The sequence below is a fragment of the Paramisgurnus dabryanus genome, chromosome 21 (assembly GCF_030506205.2).
Source record: "Paramisgurnus dabryanus chromosome 21, PD_genome_1.1, whole genome shotgun sequence".
Lineage (NCBI taxonomy): Eukaryota > Metazoa > Chordata > Actinopteri > Cypriniformes > Cobitidae > Paramisgurnus > Paramisgurnus dabryanus.
The window spans coordinates 10,197,260-10,219,899 of record NC_133357.1 but is presented as its reverse complement, the minus strand read 5'-3'; the positions used below and the strand labels follow the sequence as shown (position 1 = coordinate 10,219,899).

At 36.1% G+C, this 22,640-nt stretch overlaps 1 protein-coding gene across 2 annotated transcripts in view; it reads right to left on the bottom strand.

The window, feature by feature from the left end:
• The window catches only part of phip (PHIP subunit of CUL4-Ring ligase complex), a 49,912-nt gene extending 32,493 nt beyond the window's left edge, over positions 1-17,419 (bottom strand). The window contains exons 1-12 of one of the 2 annotated variants that reach the window (XM_065285495.2): positions 17,246-17,419; positions 17,075-17,133; positions 16,961-16,990; positions 16,750-16,809; positions 14,429-14,579; positions 13,410-13,508; positions 13,114-13,274; positions 5,865-6,086; positions 4,579-4,679; positions 2,462-2,532; positions 1,903-2,003; positions 262-302 (exon numbers count right to left, since the gene is read on the bottom strand). In XM_065285495.2, the coding sequence (XP_065141567.1) occupies positions 262-302; positions 1,903-2,003; positions 2,462-2,532; positions 4,579-4,679; positions 5,865-6,086; positions 13,114-13,274; positions 13,410-13,508; positions 14,429-14,579; positions 16,750-16,809; positions 16,961-16,990; positions 17,075-17,133; positions 17,246-17,285 (1,136 nt within the window). In that variant the 5' untranslated portion in view covers positions 17,286-17,419. The remainder of the gene's footprint in view (positions 1-261; positions 303-1,902; positions 2,004-2,461; positions 2,533-4,578; positions 4,680-5,864; positions 6,087-13,113; positions 13,275-13,409; positions 13,509-14,428; positions 14,580-16,749; positions 16,810-16,960; positions 16,991-17,074; positions 17,134-17,245) is intronic. The other variant, XM_065285493.2, reaches the window with a different exon arrangement.
• Positions 17,420-22,640: the final 5,221 nt, after the last annotated feature.

Sequence of the window (22,640 nt, the reverse complement as noted above, 5' to 3'; positions counted from 1 at the left end):
AAAGGAGCTTGCAGAGACTGAATAAAGAGCTGGTATGTGCTCTGTGTCTAAGCAGACGAGATTTTTATGCATCAGGATTCTTGTACGATTTCAATGAGTAGGCATCAGATGAGCATGTTTATGTGTGTTGGGTACCAGATCTTTTTTCTCCTGACAGCATCAACTCATCATAATTATATGAACCCCCAGGTTTCATTAATCCAGCAAACGTGAAACACACACACACTTGCGCGCGGCAAAATCGAGAAAATCGTTGCTCACCTGTCTCCACCATGGGAGAACTGGATGCTGTCGACTTTATCCTGAGGAAAAAGATGAAAAACAAGTCATTAAAAAACATGAGGAGCATCGCTTAGAAATAATGAATGCGAAAACAGTGAAACCAGTAAAGGGAATAAATATGAGGTGCACACTTACGCATACTTGAAAACATATGATATATACAATTCAATTATTGCAGAGAAATAAGAGATAATCGTTTTTAAGATAGTACACATATACTATGGAAATAGTGGCCAGTGTAAATGTCTGTTGATATTGTAGTTGTAATGCAATATTTAGCTTATATTTAGCTAGTCTATTCTGTTAAATATTGACATCATTTGTATCAACACAATTATCTGATACAGCTGTGTCATACTGTATCTCGAGATACGGTACATATTACAGGGTTCCCACATCTTAGTTAACTTCAAATTTAAGGACCTTTCAAGGACTTTCCAGGTCCAATACCCTCAAATTCAAGGACTAAATGTGGGGACACATTTCAAGTGAGAGCAAGGTTACATTGTGTTACCTTTAAAGATATATTGTTACAGTTCCCTTTCGAGGGAACTTGCGCTGCGTCACTGGGGTGACACTTTGAGTACGCCCCAGGGGTAAGTGCGTCTGAATGTGTATATCAAATTCAACCAATGGTGAGGCTTAACGACAAAGACAGGGTGACGCGGGAGCCTGAAAGTATATCGCTATCTGAAATATTCCCAAAAATTGCGTTACAGAGACGCAGGAAGTATGGCAAGGGAGACGCAGCACCTCGTTCCCTTCTCAGGGAACAACAGTTACATACGTAACCCGAGATGTTTTCATGTGTCAAACACAGCTATGCAAAAAAACATTTTGGTATGAATCAACATTCGCATACAGAAGATATAAGCATTTAAAGCGAACAGTTTAGCACATGTGCTTAAAAAGTCTAGAATTTTTATGGATTTTGAATGATTGTTTTTTTTTTTCAGAAAACTTTGTGTATAAAATAAATTCAAGTACTTTCAATGACCTGTATCTATGTATGTATATTTTCAAAATCTTCCCAGGGCCTTGAGTTTCTTGATATTGGGATATTTCGCATTTTTGGAATATTATTGGATATGATATGTTAACACTATATGCAAACCTTAGCAAAAAATTGTGGCACACCCCTATGCTTGTACTTCCTGTCACTGTTATCTAGTGGTCAAGATGTAAACTGCAAATGAAACAAATGTCAAAAAAAAAACATATTGCATTTTTTATACAGTATTGCCAAACAAAATATCACGACACTCACATGTATTTTCTTATCTCCCTAAGGCACAGCGCACTCGCTTGTTTTATTTTGCTTAAATATCATTTACTATAATATAACATAGCATTTGTTACTTATTTAGCATTTTGCCGTTTTAATAGAGATATTAAAAAAACGAAGAACAGCTAAATGTCACAAGCCTGATTCGCACACAGGTTGTCCGTGCAAAAAATACAAGTGCGTTTTACCCTCCAGGCTATGTCTCCGACATTTAAAAAAGTTAAAATGATTCTGACTGCTTTTCTACCAAAGTTCACACATAGCCGAATGGCAGTATTTACATCTGATAAATGCAGTGCAAACTCAGTTTTGACTCAAACATACATATTACTTACAGTGTGAGACTCCAGTTCAGATATCTTCTCTGGTTGTCCACCTCCAAAGTAATAAACCCTAATGATGTGATCAGTGCTGCCTGTTGCCAGGAACATCCCGCCTGAAATATCATCAATCGCTTAATATTACGTAAATGACATTATCACCATTATTAATACAGTTCTGTGCTTACGAACACCATTAACAAGCGTTTGTTATCATTTCAGGTGCATCCTGCAGACATAAACTAGCAATAATCCTACAATTGTCACTGCTCAGATGAATGCAAACAGTGTAATATCAAAGAAATGAAAATTAAGTTCTTGTAAGCTTATGTGAGTATTTAAAGAGCTCCTGCGATGCTAAAAACTGTCTGAGGTAGGTATCTGTTTGATAAACACATAGGCACATAAAAAATCTACTAGTTGAAATAAGCACCTTATATCAAATATCAAAAGATGAAATTGTGGACATTCATCCACATTTTCAGTCTCTCTCTCCACTGGCTCTGAATGATAAAGGGTACTTGTTTAAATAAAGCATGTGAAGGTGCAAACCCAGGTTTGACACTTGGCCTACCTGCACTGAAAGAGGAACAGATCATCTGCACACCCGGCCTGGGTCGCTCAACGAATTTACTGGGCCGATGCCTGCACACATAACGCACACACACAGAAACATGATGAGTGTGAGCATATAGGCTCTAAAAGGTCTTTCATGATCCTTGTTAAAAGGGACATTGCTATTTCTCCACCCCTAGAAGCATCAGATAAAAGCTTTATGGACAGGTTTCCCCAAACACCTCTATAGTACTTCTTCTAAAGTCAAAGTCAAAAAGTTCATCTTGGACTACTTAAATCAACACAGGGTTGTTGAAAGGTACAGAGTCAGACTGTTTAGACTTTGATTAGGGAAATCATCCTAAAAATGGTTAACAGACATGATGCTAAATGATGCTCTTTACCTTCAATGTTGGATTTAAAGGGGTCATATGATGCAATTTCATGTTTTTGTATAAAGAGATGGGTCTACGCCTTTCCAAAACGCCTCATTCAAATACGCCCCCACAAATCTATGTCACTGTGTGGAAAGATTTGCATAACAACGCCCAAATGTATACGCAAAGTAAGAAGATGTAAATTTTATTCTCGCTTTAGTAGCCTATTGTTGCCGCCATGTCATGGAGACGCTGTGTTTTTTATTGCTTTGGGAGCTGATATACCAAATATAGTAAGGGGCGTAACATTTCCATCACACGCCTGAGGTATTCAGCAAATCACAACGCACATGATAGCTGACCAATCAGAGCACACAGCGCTTTTCGGAACATTGAGTTTTGTAAAAATTGACACGTTTTTCAGAATGGGCGGGGCATAGAGGAGCCACAATAATGTACGGTATGTGGAAAATATTGTGTTTTTTAACCTTAAACTTCATAAACACTGCATTACACCAAATAATAATAATGTTCTTTTTAGCAAAGTCATATGACACCCTTTAAAACAAAGCTGCATGGACTATTCTTCGATAGTTCAACTTAAAGGGGCACTCCACTTTTTTTGAAAATATGCTCATTTTCCAGCTCCCCTAGAGTTAAATATTAGATTTTTACCGTTTTGGAATCCCTTCAGCTGATCTCTGGTTCTGGCGGTACCACTTTTAGCATAGCTTAGCATAATCCATTGAATCTGATTATACCATTAGCATCACGCTAAAAAATATTTCGATATGTTTCGGTATTGTTCCTATTTGAAACTTGACTCTTCTGTAGTTACATCGTGTACTAAGACCGATGGAAATTAAAAGTTGCGATTGTCTATGCAGATATGGCTAGGAACTATACTCTCATTCTGGCGTAATAATCAAGGACTTTGCTGACGGAGGCACAATGATATTACGCAGCGCCTGAAAATAGTCCGCTGCTATTGAAACTAACCAAGAGGACTATTTTCGGGCATTCAAGTTTTAAATTGGAAAAATATCGAAACTCTTTGGATATTTTTTAGCGCGATGCTAATGGTCTAATCAGATTCAATGGATTATGCTAAGCTATGCTAACTCTTTCACCGCCATTGACAAGATATCTCGTCAATTAAGAGAAAACGCTTCCCCGCCAATGACGAGATTTTCCTTCTTTCCGCTATTATCCACCAGGTGGCGCCCTTCCGCAACTTTTTAAACCCGGAAGTATTGCCCTATGGCAAGCGGCTGCATGTCCGTGTCTGTTTTAAAGATCGCTCTGAATGGGATCTCTATGAAAAGTCTGTAACAAAAATGCAATTATCTCTGCTTCTTGCTCAAAATGTGGTGTTTTTGCAGAAACCTACCCATATTCAAAAGCTGATTACAAAAGAACCACTGAAGGTAGGATGAAACGTTTTTTTTTTGTTTAAAGCAGAGGGTCTGTTCTTTCATTTGGTATATTGCATGTTTAGATATTTAAAGAAGAACATTTTCTGGAAGGCATTAAACTTTGGTGAAAGTCATGAAAAACGCTGGCGTTGGCTGGCAACTTTTTTTTTAAACGCTGGCGGTGAAAGAGTTAAAAGTGGTACCACCAGACCCGGAGATTAGCTGAATGGATTTCAAAACGGTAAAAATCAAATGTTTAACTCTATGGGAGCTGGAAAATGAGCATATATTTTTTTAAATTTAGTGTCCCTCTAACAAGCTCTTCGAATATCCAAAAAACGCACCCAAATTTGAGCGTGCGTGCGTCCCACTGCCAGAAACAGACGGTGCCATCAGCTCCGGTGGAGGACAGGAACCTCTTATTGCCACTGCAAAAAGGGGAAAACTACACACACACATACAAAAACATTAAAAACAGGATTACACAACATCTATAAGTGTATGACTATGTGTGTGATTGTGTGCATCAATGACTACAACCTAGGTTTGTATTGATGCATGCCAGTGTGTATCTACTGTGAGTAGGGGTGGCACTCCAGGAATGTATTTTCTTATTAATGTATTAATTATCCATAATGTAGGATACAGTATTAAAAAAACTTATATCATGTAATCATGCACAAACTGAATTTGACTTTAAGCACATTTTTGGGACCATCTCTGAGGAAAGCCAGATGAGATTTTGATAGAGCAAGAGGGAAGACATTGATGATTTCAACATGCTTTTCATTTATTTGGCCAAAAAGAGAATGTGTATTGCCATCTACATGAACTTTATGTGCATTTTTAGCACACAAAGATAACTTGCATTTATTAAAATGCCAACTTCAGTGTAGTTCAGTGCAACTTAGATTTATCACTGAGAGGCTGCTTTAATACTGAGAGTATATGTGGACGAGAGAGAAACATAACGTTTACACCTGTAATATTTAAATTCGTCTCTTTTGACCACTTCTGTCCTGATTACTTTGAGGGGCAATTTCTGAAATAAGATCGCGCAACTTTCACACGCTAGCAAAATGAAACTACGCGGAAATCAGCCGCTTTAATTTTATCAATGAAAGGCTAAAAATAGCACTAAAGACGTAAAACAGTGTTCCGTACCTCAGATTAGATAAATGGTCGGAGAGAAGGGGATCTCCTGTGGCTGTTCGAGCGCATTCAACCCATAGACTGCAGTTCTATCTATTGTTTTATTTCCGCTGTCATCATAGGTAACATGAAATAAAAATATGTTTCCACACACCAAACTTATACGACGCTGGTGCATCCTCCAACTGCGGGCAGACTTCCTTTTCTCTCCCACTTGCCATTTCTACACGTAACATAACCTGCAGTATTTAAACTCCAAACCAGTCACCTCTTCTTTCGCGCGAAAGGGAAACACGCTATCTGAGGTCACATACAGGGCATGATGAGACTACATTGCGCATGCCATGAACCGTTGAACCGTGCGGCACACACGCGCTCCGAACCGAGACAAGCAAACCGAACGGTTCGGATTTTTTTCATGGACCGTGCCACCCCTAACTGTGAGTAGTATAAACATGAAGGTAAACGTGTTGTTTACCTGTAGTGAGGTGATGGATGCCGCGTGGCCTTCCAGTACCGCCAGCGGGGCCGAGGTCTGCAGACACCACACTCTGATCATTTTATCACAGCTGCCGGCCGCCAGCAGGGTGTTCTCGTAATTCACAGCCATGTCTGAAATCTCTGCTGCGTGACCTCTCAGTGTCGCCAGCAAACGCCCGTTGTCCGTCGCCCAGATTTTCACCAAGCAATCGTCCGAACCCTGAGGACATACCACACACCTGGTAAACCCCCATAAGCCTGGCCAAAGTCACACATCAAAATCTGTCACTTGTCAGACTAGTCCCCTAAAACTCTGTGGAGAATTTTTTGATTCCAAACAGCCAAATTAAAAAAGTATTTAAAGGATTAGTCCATTTTCTTTAAAAAAATCCAGATAATTTACTCACCACCATGTCATCCAAAATTTTGATGTCTTTCTTTGTTAAGTCGTGAAGAAATTATGTTTTTAAGGAAAACATTCCAGGATTTTTACTCATTTTAATGGACTTTAATGGACCCCAACACGTAACAGTTTAATGCAGTTAAAAATTGCAGTTTCAATGGAGTTTCAAAGGACTCTAAACGATTCCAAACGAGGCATAAGGGTCTTATCTAGTAGAGATGCGCGGTTGGCGGTTACAGCCGCGGACTCCGCGGATAAACCGCGGATCGGGCGGATGACGTGACGAAAAATAATATTTTAATTAGATTCGGGCGGGTGGCGGATCGACTGCTTGTTAGCTGTGTCCTTCTAAGCATGCAACCTTAAAAGGTGAGCACTCTGTCTTTCAGGGTGGCAGCCTCAGAAGTTCTCAAAGAGAACTGAAATGAGACGGTCTAGCCTTCTGAGGACCCATAATTTGCGTCACCTGTTGCACGCGCCCCCAGTAGCCCCCACCGCGCCTGTCAGCAGAAAACAGCGGAGACATTTCTGACTTAATAAAAAAAAAATATGTAATAAAAAATATTAATTTATTTTAGAAAATATGACACATTGATGTAGATTAAACTATTCAACAGTATATCAAATAATCAACCTTATGTTGCAAATATACGCAACATAAACATAATAATATTAACACAAAACATAACTTATAATACTAAAACAGTGACAAGAAAAAGTTTTCTAATACACTTTTATTTAATAAAGGTTTTAATTGTTTGGGATAGCCTCAGAATCCATTCGTTCTATCATTAACAGCGCAGAGAAATGAGGACGCATTTTGACATAGCTCTTATCAACGCCTCAAAAAATGAGAATTAAAAACAAAGGAAATAGAAGGTCAGAAAAGGTTTGCCTGGAATAAGTTTTACAAATTGGTAAATCAGGATGACACCAGTGCAGACTATGTAATTTGTGCGTTTAATTTAGGCATTACTTATTTATTTTTGTCCCGTGTGCGCCGATCGGAGACTGAGTTCACTGCTGATATTCTAGAGCTTTCTAGTCTCGCGGCTGTCATCAGCAGCGTCTTGCATCGCCCAGTCAGCGGATGGCGGGCGGGTGCGGTTTTGAAAACTGGTCAGAAACGTTGGTGCGGATGGATGGCGGACGGATGATGAGTTTTGTGATGCGGTTGCGGATGAAATAATAGCCCATCCGCGCATCTCTATTATCTAGTGAAACAATTGTCATTTTTGACAAGAAAAATTTAAAATATGCACTTTTAAACCACAACTTCTCTCTATCTCCGGTCCTGTGACGCGCCAGTGCGACCTCACGCAAAAGTCATCAGGTCAAGAGGTCATGCATGACGAATGCAAAACTACGCCCCAGTGTTTACAAGTGTTGAGAAAGAAGGACGTTCCGACGTTGTTGTATGTCGAATGATACTAATTAATGTCTTTGTGTCAGTTTATTGTTTAAAATGGTCCGCAAATGTGCGTTTTATATATGTAACAGCGTGGGCGCATCACAGGACCAGAGATAGACGAGAAGTTGTGGTTTAAAAGTGCATTTTTTATTGTCAAAAATGACAATTGTTTAGCTAGATAAGACCCTTATGCCTCATTTGGCATCGTTTAGAGTCCTTTGAAACTCTGTTGAAACTGCAATTTTAAACTGCATTAAAACTTACGTGTTGGGGTCTATTAAAGTCCATTAAAATTAGAAAAATCCTGGAATGTTTTCCACAAAAAACATCATTTCTTCTCGACTGAACAAATAAAGACATCAACATTTTGGAAAACATGGTGGTGAGTAAATTATCTGGATTTTTTAAGAAAATGGACTAATCCTTTAAGTCAAGCAGAGTCCAATAAATGCCTTAAGCAATAACTGCAAAAACGACGTGTAGAAGTTTTTTATTTAAAACTCTGCCTACAGTAGATAAAAAGTAAGTTATTAGTAATCAAGTAATTTCAAAGGGATAAAGCATAACAAGTACATTTACATTTATCTTACAGCAGACGCTTTTATTCAAATGAACAAATTATGGTTTTATTTAGTCAAAATGGAGCCAACAATAAGCTTAGGTGTGGTTTTAGTCGTATCTTGAAGGTTGTGGTTGACTCTGCAGATAATAATAGTAGATATTATTTTTATTAAATAAAACATTATAGAGTTGACCTTAACAAAAAAAACATCAAAATACTAACTTAGTAACTAACTCAATAACTTAAAAAATGTCTTTACTAATGTCTGGCCTGAAAAATAACTAGGAATAATTGAAAATATGTTTCTGTAGCTCAACTGGTAGATCATTGTGAAAGCAGAGCAAAAGGTCAAAGTTTGATTCCCGGGAACACACATTCTGCACTTTTATGATTTATAAATCAAAAACTTGATATATAAAAAATGAACTTGATGTTAAAAAAAATAAACAAAATTTAGATATTTTATGAATATTTACTGATTTACTGTAAAGCATTTAATGGGCTAAGCATTATATCATTTTAACTCTTTAGACCCATCTGAATTTATCGCAAGGTGAACCAAAAATACTGTGTGTGTGTGTGTGTGTGAGTGTGGGGCATTTCATTACCATGACAACAAGCAAAGAACCATAAAAAAAGAATTAGAGCAACTTGAAACCAATCTTTCATTCACTGCCTGATTAAAAGATTTCCCAGAACCCTTCCTTTTCTTTCCTAATCTTGAATACAACAAAATGGAAATATCGCAGTTGTTTCCAGAAACACTGGAAATACTGTGGTAATAACCTTGATTTTAAGCAGGCCAAACGTGCATATCAAATTGTGCAGAGACAAATGATCCACGAGCCGCATGTGGAGACGAACATTCATGAAGATCTGTTAAACACAGGCTGAATGCCAACGACACACTGGCTAATAGCTCAGGAATAAGAAAGAGATGATTTTATTTGTGGCCTGCAGCCAAATACAGAAAAGAAACACTTTTTTCAATCTGCATGGAGAGACACACCCCCCTTCGACGGGGGAAAAAGAGCTAGAGGAAAAAGAAGAGAAATACGGAGAGACGAAGATCGAAAGTGAAAAAGACAAAGAGAATAAGAGTGTGTGTGTGTATGTGGGGGGGGGGGTTAATCCTTGCTGTTCAGCCATTTTTGGAGCATTAAAAACTTGCAGAGTAAAATGGAACCCAAGTGTGCACACTTGAAAACACACATCAGCAAAATACACCCAAGCTCAATTTAACAAGACGCACAGAAAACTACAGCTCTGACAATCCTAACCAAATGCTTCAAATGTCAACACTGTAGACAGGAAAGATGATGTCACACAGCGAAAGTACGCTTGTCCAGACGGAGCAAGTGAACGACCTTTAACCTCTAGTTATCCAACAGTCACAACATTATCTATCTTTGTTAGATGATCAAAAGACTCACTGTCTAAAAATATCCCTTTAGGTCACTAGGAAGTAAAGACAGCATTTCCAGTGTCCTACAACATTGCAAAATATAAAGACCAACTCATTGAAAATCCACAAAAGGGGCATAGTGTTGGATCAGATTTGAGGGTATGGATGAAGTGGGGCTTAAAAGTCAAAATGTGAGAGAACTGACATTTCTTTTTTGTTTAAATAAAAAAGCAAAGTTTGACAAAAACAAGATTTGGGAAACTTTAAAACAAATTAAACTAAATAAATTTACAAAGAAATATTCAAGGTCATAGCATTCACTGAAGTCACACAGGATGCTGTTTTAAACATTCTCAAATCATGCTGGGATAACATGGATCATCAGGTTTAACACAAACATATGAAGTCTGTGCCAGTTTCAGATCACAATGTCATTAAAGCAAAGGCTGTGCATACCGGATACTGAGAATGTGTAATATTTAATTTCTAAATGTTTGGAAAACATACTATGCTTATATTGTTAGGCTACAAATTACAATGTCGTAATGAATTGTATTTAAAAAAAAATCCAAAACATAGATAATGGTCAGTTGAGAGTGTGGAGCCTATTTTGTGATTTCCGCAAAATTAGACTTATGAGGTGTCATAAAACATTTTGATAAAATAAAGTAAATGCAAAGTAAGAGTTAAAGAGTATCAAAATAAGAAGCATACAGTTACAAACATCTCTTCATTTACTATTTTGCACATGATTTCAAATAACATCATACAAACAAATTTTGTTGTTTTATCCACATTTAAGAGAAACATTTTCATTCACGCAACGTGTCCATGACGCGAATTTGGTTCTTTGACATAGAAATATTTATAATTAAAAAATCTAAAAAATAAAAAGCTTCAGGGCATGTTATACGATAAACATTTACAGTAAAGAAACATGTGGTATTTGGTGATCATTGGTAAATGTAGAGACAATAATAAGGAATTTAAATGTGTCCAAGACTAATTTTCTCATCCGCCGCAACAATTTTCAATCATTGTTTAAGCCCTCAAGGAACTAACATTTTGTGTGACACTGACTGTGACCCTCAAGATGGCTGCCAGGTAAGCAGTTCTTATTTTTTCTCTCCAGATAAAAGTTGAAATTTTGTTTGTCATAGTACAACTTTTTAGTTCTCATTACCAAAACATGAGTTTGTAAATGCATATATTTAATGTAATATCATGTTGCGGTAATGATAATTTTTTATAATGATAATCTAAAAAATGTAAATAATTCTATAGGAAATATTTTTTAAATCCTCTACAAATAATGGTTATAGTAAGTTCAGACCTTAATCTTATATGTGCAACAACAAAAAAATTGGCTTCAAGGGCTTTTTAAAAAATCTGATGCTGGACACCTTCTAAGTCTGGATTTCGTGAGAATCACCCCTATTGTAAAAATGAAGGTAAAACCAAACACAATTTCTGTGCAAGATCAGACATGCAAAACAAGTAAGCAAATTTAACACTTCAAAATATTACTACAGCAAACCACAAATCAATGTATTCAGTAAAGCTTTTATATCCACGACAACTTAAAGGGTAAGTTCACCCCAAAATGATAATTTTATAATAAATCACTTACCCCTGTGTCGTTCTAAACCACAAAGTGCTCTGATTGTCTTCATAACACATTTTTAGATATTTTTGATGAAAACCGGGAGGCTTTTGTCTGTCCCATTGACTTCAGTTACTTTCACAATCGTTTCCCAGAAAATAATAAAAGACCAAATAAATCACCAAAAAGTCCATGTTCCATCAGTCATTCAAAAATAATATTATGAAGTGACGAAAACACTTTTGTTGGCAAAGAAAACAAAATGAACTATTTTATTCAACAATTTCTTCTCCTCCATGGATGTTTAAAGCGCATTCACGACTAGACTTAGGTGCATACTGCTGACGTCACCTGCTGACGTAGTTGCCAACATACAGACACAAAATATGCTGGCAAGTAATTTGCGCATTTATACGGGCTGTTTAAGTATTGTTTACAATATTTGCATAATGCTTTTTAAAAAAAGCTTTAAAAAACATTGGACAACCATGGAAGAGAAATTGTTTGAATAAGATCTTTCGTTTTGTTTTCTTGGCGCACAAAAATGTTTTCAATGGGACAGTTCCGGTTTTCATCAAAAATATCTAAAAATGTGTTCTTAAGACAATCTGAGCACTTAGTGGTTTAGAACGACACAGGGGTAAGTGATTTATGATAAAATGATCATTTTGGGGTGAACTATTCCTTTAAAAACCAATAAGTAAATAAATAAAACAAGTTGCGTCTATAGCCCTGTTAATGGTACTCTGCACTATACCCTTTTAAAATGCAGTATATAGAAAATAAGTGTGGACATGCAGGTCCCTTAAGTCACGAAACCACGGCTGCCTTTAACCCTTTAAACATCAAACCGACTTCTTGACCAAAGGATTTTATTATTTAAAAATTTTAACAGCACCTTAAAACATTTAGCATAATCCTTTTAAGTGTCTTTTAAATTATATAATGGTCACACAAACAGATGTTGATATTAATAAATCCACTCTGGCTTCACTCACTTCTCAAACCTCCAACTATCAATCTAAAAAATACACAGGGACTAAACTAGTCCTAAAATAAATGTAAGGTTGTCCAAACTGAAAACAACTGGCACTGACATATGTTACAATACATCAGTTCACTGTTCATCAAAATGCACAAGTAATGTTTTTAGCAAGGCATGTTTGTTAAAACTAGTTATATTTCCTAATTAAACTAAGGCCTAGTATTGGCTTAAGCTAATCCCTGTCCTAAATATACAAAGATATGTCTAGGTAAAGGCAGGTGAAAAAGTTAATTTTGAGAACAACAATCTCTCTTACATTTTTACATGCAGGTGAAACAATTGAACACACCCGGTGTGTTTTTATCTCTAGAAGAAATCATTCATTTTCAACACTTAATTAAATCCAGCCAAGTCATTTTATTCCCCCCTTGATAAATTGATATTGATATTAACTTTTAAATTCATCCAATTACTTTAACAATATATAAAACTTAACAATAAATGAATCTATATACTACATACATCATATGAATTATGGTATGTTTTTCCCTGTTGTCAAACAAAGTTATTAAAAATGTAAACACTTATTTAAACACAAACTCACACAGTCAATGGAGCAAAAACATCACAAACCATGACACACATAACCTAATATAACGCTATACTGTATATAAAAACAACACTAATCAATACAAGCCACACAACAAAAAGAGGGGTAAAATTAAAACATTTTACTAGCAGTCTCAGATATCTGAACCACAGTATATTTCCTTCAATTTCAGGGTAAAAAATTAAACAGATCCAAAAAAAATTTACAAGTCAAAAAACATATAATATTCAATCAGTCACACACACAAATATAAAACCAGATGTCTTACTGTGAAGATGCGGCGACCAGTGCGGTCGAAGGTGACGCAGTACACAGATGACAGGTGTCCCAAAATTCTCTTGTGCATCTTCATATGTTGGTAAACTGCTGTAGGCACCAGCTGACCCAACCGATAAGAGCCATTCAGCCTCCGACTGTATACCGTCTCCACTAAAGCAAGCATGTGTAAAAATAAAAGAGAGCAAATACATTTTAGAAGAAACACAGCAAGCTGTTAGGATTAATATGCATGTTATTGTTTCCAGTGGAATACATTAACAGCAGAACCAATGAGACGTGTCTTACCAATGTTGGGCGGGCTTCCATAGATGACTGGCGGCTCGGGTGGCCTGCCACAGTGCAGGGCTGCGAGGGCAGACCCCTTCCATACCACGTGCTTACAACCTGCCAACAAACACGTGGGAGTAAATATACACTGTAGAAATGATGGAAACCCTAGCCATACATACACAAACTGTGTTTGATGTAATACCCAAGAAAACACACACACACAGTCAATATATTCATTTCAATAAATACAAGCATTTATTCTTGAATATATTAGAGATGTGTTAATTAAGACAATAATGTAATTAACAAATTACAACAGCATTAATACATTGCATACCTACCTGTATACAACTGAATGCCATTTGTAATTAATGAAAAATACAGTATTTCTTTACCATTTTAAATTACAGAAAATTGTTGCGCCTAAAATACAAATCTGTGTGTAAATACGTATAGGTCCACAGGGCATCTACAGAGTATATATTGTTAATAATGTTATAATAGTGTTATAGCAGCACTATCTTTGCTGACTAACTTGCCTGCTCTTGTAATAACAAATCAGTTGAAAATATAATTTCCAATATCATGCTTTCCTGGGCCCGTGAACTAGATTACTTATTTTAATCTTATGTAAAAGACACATTTTACACAGAATTGTCCACACATCTTAAAACACAACATGTCGTGAGGAATAATTATGGTGCATTCAAATCTCCCTCCTCAAAAGCTGTAATTGTGCGCATTGGATAATTTCATATTCCACTTACTGAATAAGATTAATGCAACAAAATGATACGCATTACATGAGTAATTGATGTTTATCTGTGTATTTTATCACTTGTAGTACAATGCCACTCAGAATGACAGAAAATGCAGTTTAATGCCAAATGAGTAGCGTTTTCAAAGAAACGCCTTCCACGATTCTTCAACCGACACTCCCCCAACCCTTAAAATAAGTAAAAATGAACATGTGCGCTCCTGACTTGCACTATTAGACAAAAAAAAAAGAAAGTGGGGCAGACAGAGACACTCACTTTTGTTGGTACGCAGCAGTGACTGACGTCCAGCTCCCAGCAGTGAGTTAACACCAGGTACACTGGCTGGCACTTCCCTTTCTAAAAGTGGGCTCACTCGTTCACACACCTGTAACAGGTGATCTGGAGAAATGTGCCTGTACAATTTTACCTTTAAACATAAACATGATACACGACATAAAAATGTTGTTAGTGCAAGAAATTTTTAAATATTGATTATTTACAACGTTTTTTATAAAAGAGCAATGTGTGGTCTTAATGGTATTCTATATACATACAATAATTAAAATATATAATTATTACTATAAGATAATTATTTTATGCATTATTTTCCTATATTATAATATAATTAAATCATGGTTTTAATTAAACATTATTCACCACCTTGTAATTATCATTTATTAAAGCGTTTAATGAAATATAATGACATAAGAAACTATAAACAAATGTATTTCAATAATAATCAGACGAACATTTATCAGGCATGAAACGTACAAAAAAATAATAATAATGAGGCAAAAGCATAATCGTCGTGGGTAAAGACTGTAAGAAACCCGCAAATACTCTTTTATCTTTCCATTTTTTTTCTCCAGAGATGAATCTAATTAACAACAAGAATGTACATAAATGTTAATTTCTTTTATCAAGCCTGTTCAGCACATACAGCCTTAACGCTCGGTCAGTAATTATTGTGGATTTAATTGCATTTAGCGTCATCCTATTGGTCGTCACACGCTCCATATCTATTCACACACTAACACACACACACCAAACAGCTGAGCGTTTAACATTGAGTGCGCAAAATATATGCATTACATATTATTAAGTATGCACGCAATACAGTTGTGTTATACCTATCATTATAATGTTTCTTATTTTACATATCGTGTTGTTTTTGTTGTTACATATTTTACAAATGGTGTTGTTTTTGTTGTTATTGGGACGTGTTATTATGTAGTAATTACCACTAATGTCAATTATTACTACAAATTACAATTATATATTTTAAATTTTTATTAAAAAACGATATTATTTTAAACAAAATTATATTTATATTATCATTACTTTTCTTATAATTAATTATAATTAATGTAGATTGCATTGTTCATTAACATATTGATCGAGAGACACCAGACATGACAAAAAAAATTACAACTGACAGCGCCAACATCAGGCGGTGAAGTCTTGTGTGCCTTCTTCCTATCCACGATCTGACTGCACGAGCTTTAACATCTTCACACGCCAGTGGAAATATCCACGAACAGTCACATTCACACACATACATAATAACACACACCAGCTATAATAAACTGAGAAACAGGCGCCGTAATGCTTTCGATCCAGTGGGGAGACTGCGCGAGAGATCCGCCGCGAGACAATCACGCGACCAATCGCGGATCCAATGTAACAGCTTATCGCTACAATGTGTTTAATTTCATCGTGCAAGAGAGACGACGATGTACACCGTGTCTCTGTCGGCAGACAGTCTGTGTGATTAACAGACAGTTGTCTCTATTAGTTACACAACTGATGTATGTCGGGGGCTGGCCATAATAGGGGCTGGATCAAATACACACAAAGTTTTTAAAAATAAAGATATTACTGTGTCTTACACTTCAAACACGGAATAGAATTGAGATCCCGAGTGATATTCTTACCTAAAATAGCAATCTACTGAAAACCGCAAACAGTCCGATTAATCATTTATTTACCTTTCCAAATATTGTAATTAATAAATTAATCAATACGTACTCATTGCGATGAACCTCTCATTTGCACTATAAGCATCTCTCCTCGAGTCTCTTCAAAATAATTTCCACATAAACATATATCGCAGACAACGATGGGCACTTTAAAAATCCAGTAACCTTCTAGCTCCTCTTACGCTTCCGGCTTTGCTAGTTCATGCTCAAAAACCTTAGTTTAAGTATAATAAACTAAGGTAAATGTAGTATTTTACCCTGACTATGGTTGTATTACATGAGGCAGAGCGCCTCCATCCCGCCCCGCTTTCACTCTGGCGCACTGGTCCCTCCTCCCTCCGCTCCCTTCCCCTTATACAGCACCACATTCATGACGTCTCTTTATTTCTACATCAATTTTAACATCTATTTCAACCTTATGAGTACCACTGACACCAAACTCACATCCCTGAGGTCAAGTCAGGCTCTGGGTTCACCACTTGACAGTGCTTTCTATCCCCGAGCCTGGGTTTTCCCCGTGTGTACGGATTAAGTTTTTCCTGATTTAAAAATTGCGGGAAATTCAATTTCTTATTTTGCTCTCTAAAAAGTTTTCTCTCGGTTATAGGGATCCCTTACCAAATTCTCGTAACTCCCTGGGTGTTCTTTGCCAGTCCAGTCAATTCTTTTGGGTAACAACTGCAATGGAAAAATACTGTTAAGTCGCTTTGGGTAAATTCTAAGTGGTCAAATTTGTATTTTTAAGCAATAAATGTGAAATCCGCGTTAAATTATCTGCTTTAAGTACGGCGCAGTGAGATGCGACGCGAGTAGGGCTCGTGCTGCTTACCTCCTTCTCTTGAACCTCCCGTATCAAGGTCTGAAAAAGGCATAAAAATGCCATTTTAAACCAGGATATTTTCCAGAAATGTTGTTTAAAATCTTAAATGACAAAATCACCCACCTCTGCCGCGTCCTGACAAGGTCCAGCTTCTAAAAATCGGGCTATTAGGAAGTACAGTTCTGCGAGATGGGGGAGAATACATGAGCTACATTAGCTTTGAAGAAGGACGTGGTGGGAAAGGCAGATGTCTAAAAATATTTCAGCGCCACCTTTCTCAGTCCCTTTACTCACCGGATTTCAACTGCGCGACGTGTTTACGCTCAGCAGCCATGTTTAGGGTTGTTGTGGGGGTAAAGGAGAAGGTGTGTGTGGCCGTTCTGGGAAGCGGGTATCGCTGGGCTGCCCTATAGTTGTCAGTGTTTGTTCACCAGGAAGAGCTGCGCCTCCATTCACCCAACACAGAAAGCAGATCCGGCTCATCGTCATATCAATCCGCATTCTCACAAATAGTCCCCTTTCATACACAACGTGCCACGCATCGATTAGGACAAACATCCCGCGCATCTGGGGTTTTGGACAATGGGGGAAACGATCTTTTTGAAATGTGCAGTTTGATGATAAATAATTTGAGTTTCAGTATACGCTTCACACCCCCTCCTCCCTCCAAAAGCACAACCCCTTTTGCGCAGGAATACACAATGCACAGTCTCGTACGTACGCGCAGGAGAGATTACGATGCTAATACTGAACAGGAAAGAAGACACGATTTAAAGAAAATATTATTATTATACGCAATATCTTAACTATTTATTTGGACCTCGTTTATTTTCTCGCTAAATCCCGGAATCTGAGCTTTAATGCGCCTCGAACAGTCCGTCGACCTTGCAGCGAATCTCGGATCTCACACCATGCATGTTTTCCTCACATCAGAATATCGAGGCTTACTATCAAACACCCAGTTGTTACCACTGTATTTGCGTGGTTGTAAAGTCTATAAAAGATCTGTAAATGTATTGGATTTATAGGAATCTTAAAGCAGACAGACCCAGAAGCACCCACCCCCTCTCTCGGTTGTGATTTGGATTGGGAAGTCCTCCATTTCTTTTCCAAAAGCGAGCGGGCAGTAAAATGGGGGAAGGGTTGTAAACATGGGGGAATGTAATGAATTAAACCTTGTAAGTTACAGGAATTCAAAGGCAACAACAGATAAACAAACAAAGACGAAGATAATTGATGTTTTTGACATAATTTTCACATTATTTGTGTCTTTTGATAAAGAAACTACACATTTGACTGTTTATAGCTTGTGTAAAAGACAGCTACACACATTAGGAAAATGTTTTCCTGGCTGTTCCCATTAAATTCCATTATATACATAACAGTATCATACACATTTCTTTATTTTAATTTTAATTTGTTTGTGGTTGACAACAGTTTTCAATGGGTAAGAAAGTAGGGACGTGAGTAGGAAAGTTTTGGCTGGTGTGTTTTCTCATCAAGACTTAAAATTAAGGTAAACTGTTTATTTTCTAATCAACCATACTGATGGGTCAGTTCTGTGTATAACCATTTTGATTTAACAGTAAGGCCTACTAAGTTCAGCTCAAACAGTACTGAGCTATGGTAGATATGTAACTTATTATCTCACATTGAGTGTAAGTATTTTGGTCTCTTGACCAAATTATAGTTATTAATGCTAAATAGCTTAAAACTGTTTTATAGTCAATCCATGTGAAGCTCAAGAGGCTGAACCTACTATTAGCTCAGATAGTTAGTTGATAAAATGCAGTAAAAAAGCTTACTGAAACCTACATGTAACCTAGAAGTTCAATATGTCTAGTGTGGTTATTTTTGTGTTTAACTATGTTCATCATAAAAAACCAATACATACTACAGTTTACCTATTTCATAGTGTTATACTATTTGCATATATTTTATGCATGCAGTTTTGTTTGGCTGTGTGTGTTTGTAAGTACAGGTTTGATTATATTTTAATTTATTTTAAATGTCAACCAGTTTTTGTAGAGAAGGGTACAGTTTTAAAGTAGAAAATAAAGTGCATTACAAACATCAGGTTTGTTTGGCTTTTCCTATTATTTTATTTTAGCTACTAAACTGACTTTATAATAAACTGACTTTAATACTCTCTGGGACTTTTGTGTAAAAGCTAAAAAAAAGTGCTGTGTTCTGCGGGGAAAGTCCTCAGATCGACCGTTACAGTTCTCTGTACTTTTAATGGCATTTGGTGAAGTCATCTAAATCATTTATTTAATCTTAACCACTAACACTGGTAGAGTAAGTGGATGAAAAACACATAGACACTTAAGAACTGGAAATATACTGGCTTTGACTGTGGGGTTACTGATGCAACTAACCATGTTCTTGAGAAATTGTGGTGATCTGACTCAAAGCGGCTGTGTATTCCCAAAACTTTATAAATAGATTTAGACAGAAAAAAATTCTATTCAAAATAATGAAAATATCTTAAAATATATCAGATGAGAGATTATAAAATGGAAGATTTTTTGTATTTAATGATCAGTGCAGTATTTTTTTCTTGCCACTGGAGGTCAGTCAGGACTGTCATTTCAGATGATGTGTGTAGCGGCCAAACATTGGTCAAAGGTTATAAGGGTAAAAAAATGAAGCTGTGAAGTTTGTTTCAGTTCTGGGGATTTAACAAAGTAACTTATAATAAGTAATCAGTAACAATACAGGTCATAATTGCTGTGACAAATGGTAGACTCACATTTGGCAAGGCCTTAGTTAAAATAAGTAAAGCGTCTCTTCAGAGTAAGGAATGCATGCCTACCCCATAAAGGGGCGGTTTCTTGGACAGGGATTATCTTAAACCTGGACTAGGCCTCAGTTTAATTAGGAAATATAACTAGTTTTAACAAACATGCCTTACTAAAAACATTACTTGTGTGCATTTTGGGGCAAAACAAAGAGATGTTAATATATGTCAGTGCAAGTTGTTTTTAGTTTGGACAGCTCTTACATTTATTTTAATCCAGGAATAGTCTAATCCCTATCAGGGAAACCACCCCCAAAAAGTAAAAGTTGGATTAATAAAAAATACTTTGATTGGTAACCCCTAAAAAAGTAAAATATTTAAGTTTATAAGGATTTTATTTTTTTAAGTGTTACCATTTGAAGTATTTTTTTTTTTTTTGTAGATTCAACTTTCACTTTTTACAGTATTTCTGGAAAATGTTATAAAAAATTTAATTCTCCTCTTTTTTTAAACTTAATAGAAGCAAAATATCAATGATTATTTGACACACATGTTGCATTATTCCTATTTTCTAAATTTTGTGTTAAATGGATTATGTCATACCACAGTGTCCATGCATAGTAAGCGTTGAGCGTATTACACATACAACAATATATTCATGTACTAATGTTTTGGTCTGTATACAGAATTAATAATAATTTGACAGTACATCAAATTTCCTATAGTATGTTGTATAATCCAGGATGCCCTCAAGCTGGTATAGACTCCACAAGTTTGGGCAAAGCCTTATGATAAATGTTGCAGCACTTGTCAGTGTCCCAAATTTGTTTATTTGATTAGTGACCTCAAAATAATATATTAACTTTATTTTGTTTCAAAATTTGAATTTCCATGTTTAATTCAAATTCTGTGAATATGTGCTTTAGTGGCATTACAAATAGTTTACATTTGTATAGCCATAGCACTTCCTTTCATAAAGTAGTACAGCACTGATTCTTGAAACTTTGGCAAAAACATGTCCCACTAAGAAAAGTGCTAATTCTGTTGGAAATTTATAACATTTTCATGAAGAAAAAGTATCAATGTTATAATCAGGGGGTCCTTTGCACATGTAAGGTTCTTTTATAGGTTTTTTTTAATTTTTTTATTAATTTAATGATTATATGCTGGCCCATTGCCAACAAAATCAGCTGTCCTCGTTTAAGAGATAATCATTTTAAATTGATTGAAAAAGCCAAAAGTAATAATTGAATTGATTAATATGTTTACCACATGAAAGAGTATATTGTAATATGTATTAAAAACTACAAACAGTGAGTTTTGAAGAATATTTACTATTATTTTGTGATTGCTCAAAATGTGTCCCACATATTCGTCAGCACCGTCAGATATTTATAAAAAGCAATAAAATCAGACAACTACAGGGTCAACTGCATTCCTGAGGACCCCATTTTCAAACCTTCAGCTCTACTGCATGCTTCAAGATCACTCGAGCTCCTGTATGTTTGCTATTTTCTCTTAAACTTCTTCATATTTTTGGACACTGCTGTGACAACATAACATGTCAACACCGTCATCTTTGTAAAAAAAATATTAGATTAGATTATGAAATAAATGTATAATTTTTAAGAAGAGGTCTGTAGTAGCTAGCAACAGAGGGGAAACAAGATGGCTAATGTGAACAACTCATCTATTTTTTTTTTATCTATATTAGGTTGTTGTCACCACCGTCAGGTTTTCTGTCAGGTTTTATGTATTTTCGGAAGTTATGATTTGATATTTGTTCATCACAGTGCTCAGGATTGTTATTTTTTGGACCAAATATTTACATAAAGTTTAAACAAGAAGCCATTGACTTGAGTGGTATATATTTTGGAATAATGAGGCCAATGTCACCACCGTCAGACGGAGTTTTATTTGTTTTAAATGAATATGCTTACAATATGTTTCTTCAGTGCTGTTGAGTTATGTTAATAACTGTTAATAGTCTCTATTAATACAAAAATATGTTTATTAAATAAAAAAATCATTACTTTTTCTATTTAGGCTTTATGAGTAATAACTTTAAAAACGCCTATTTTATGAAAAAAAAATACAACAGGGGAGGTTGCACCGGTAAATTGCTGAACAGCCAAGACCTTGGTCTATAGTAATATATCTTCAGATTTTGTAATTTAACTAACTTTTTTTTTTCAAAATTTAAACCTGTTTTATCCAAATTCCCAAGAATCACTGATAGATCACCTTTAAATTAACCTCCTAAGACCCAAGCTTTGGTATGTCTTTTCTTTTAGATTTCTACCAGCTATTTTGGGTTTAGGAAGAACCAATAAATAGAATAACTAAATATTTTTCTTTGAACATGAAGCAGTAATTGTCCACGTTTGTGTACAACAGGTTCTGGTTACACAGCATCAAGTATTATGGTGCAATTAACAAAAAAAGTGATGTCCAGGTATGTGGACACACCCGGTAGGAAGTTAAATAAGTTTTTGTTGTTGTTCATAAAAGCCAGTGTGTCTCTTTCTAAAGGCAAAGTTGTCTCAGAATGTAACAAGCATATATTACATGTAACTAGCATATCAGTAAAAGCATATGAAAAATGCAGTTTTTGTGATAATTCTGCAGTCTTCACAGTCATATGTGCCTTTTGATCTATTGGCTGGACTTTTAGAGAGACAGCAGGCAGGACCAATCATGATTGTCAGTTTATTTCCCTGTTTTAAGTTCCTGCCTCCCATTAGCATTGCTGACCTTTCACTTTCTGACATCAGCAGTTGTATTTAGTGAGTTTGTGTGTGTGTGTAGGGTCACATGTATCTGTGTATAAAGAACTACACTGAAAAGGCTTTTGTAGCTGTAAACCAAACACATCGGGCCCTCAAGAGCTTTCTACAACATTAAAAATACAAACTCGACCAAAACAAAAGCTTCGAGCTTTGGTTTCTG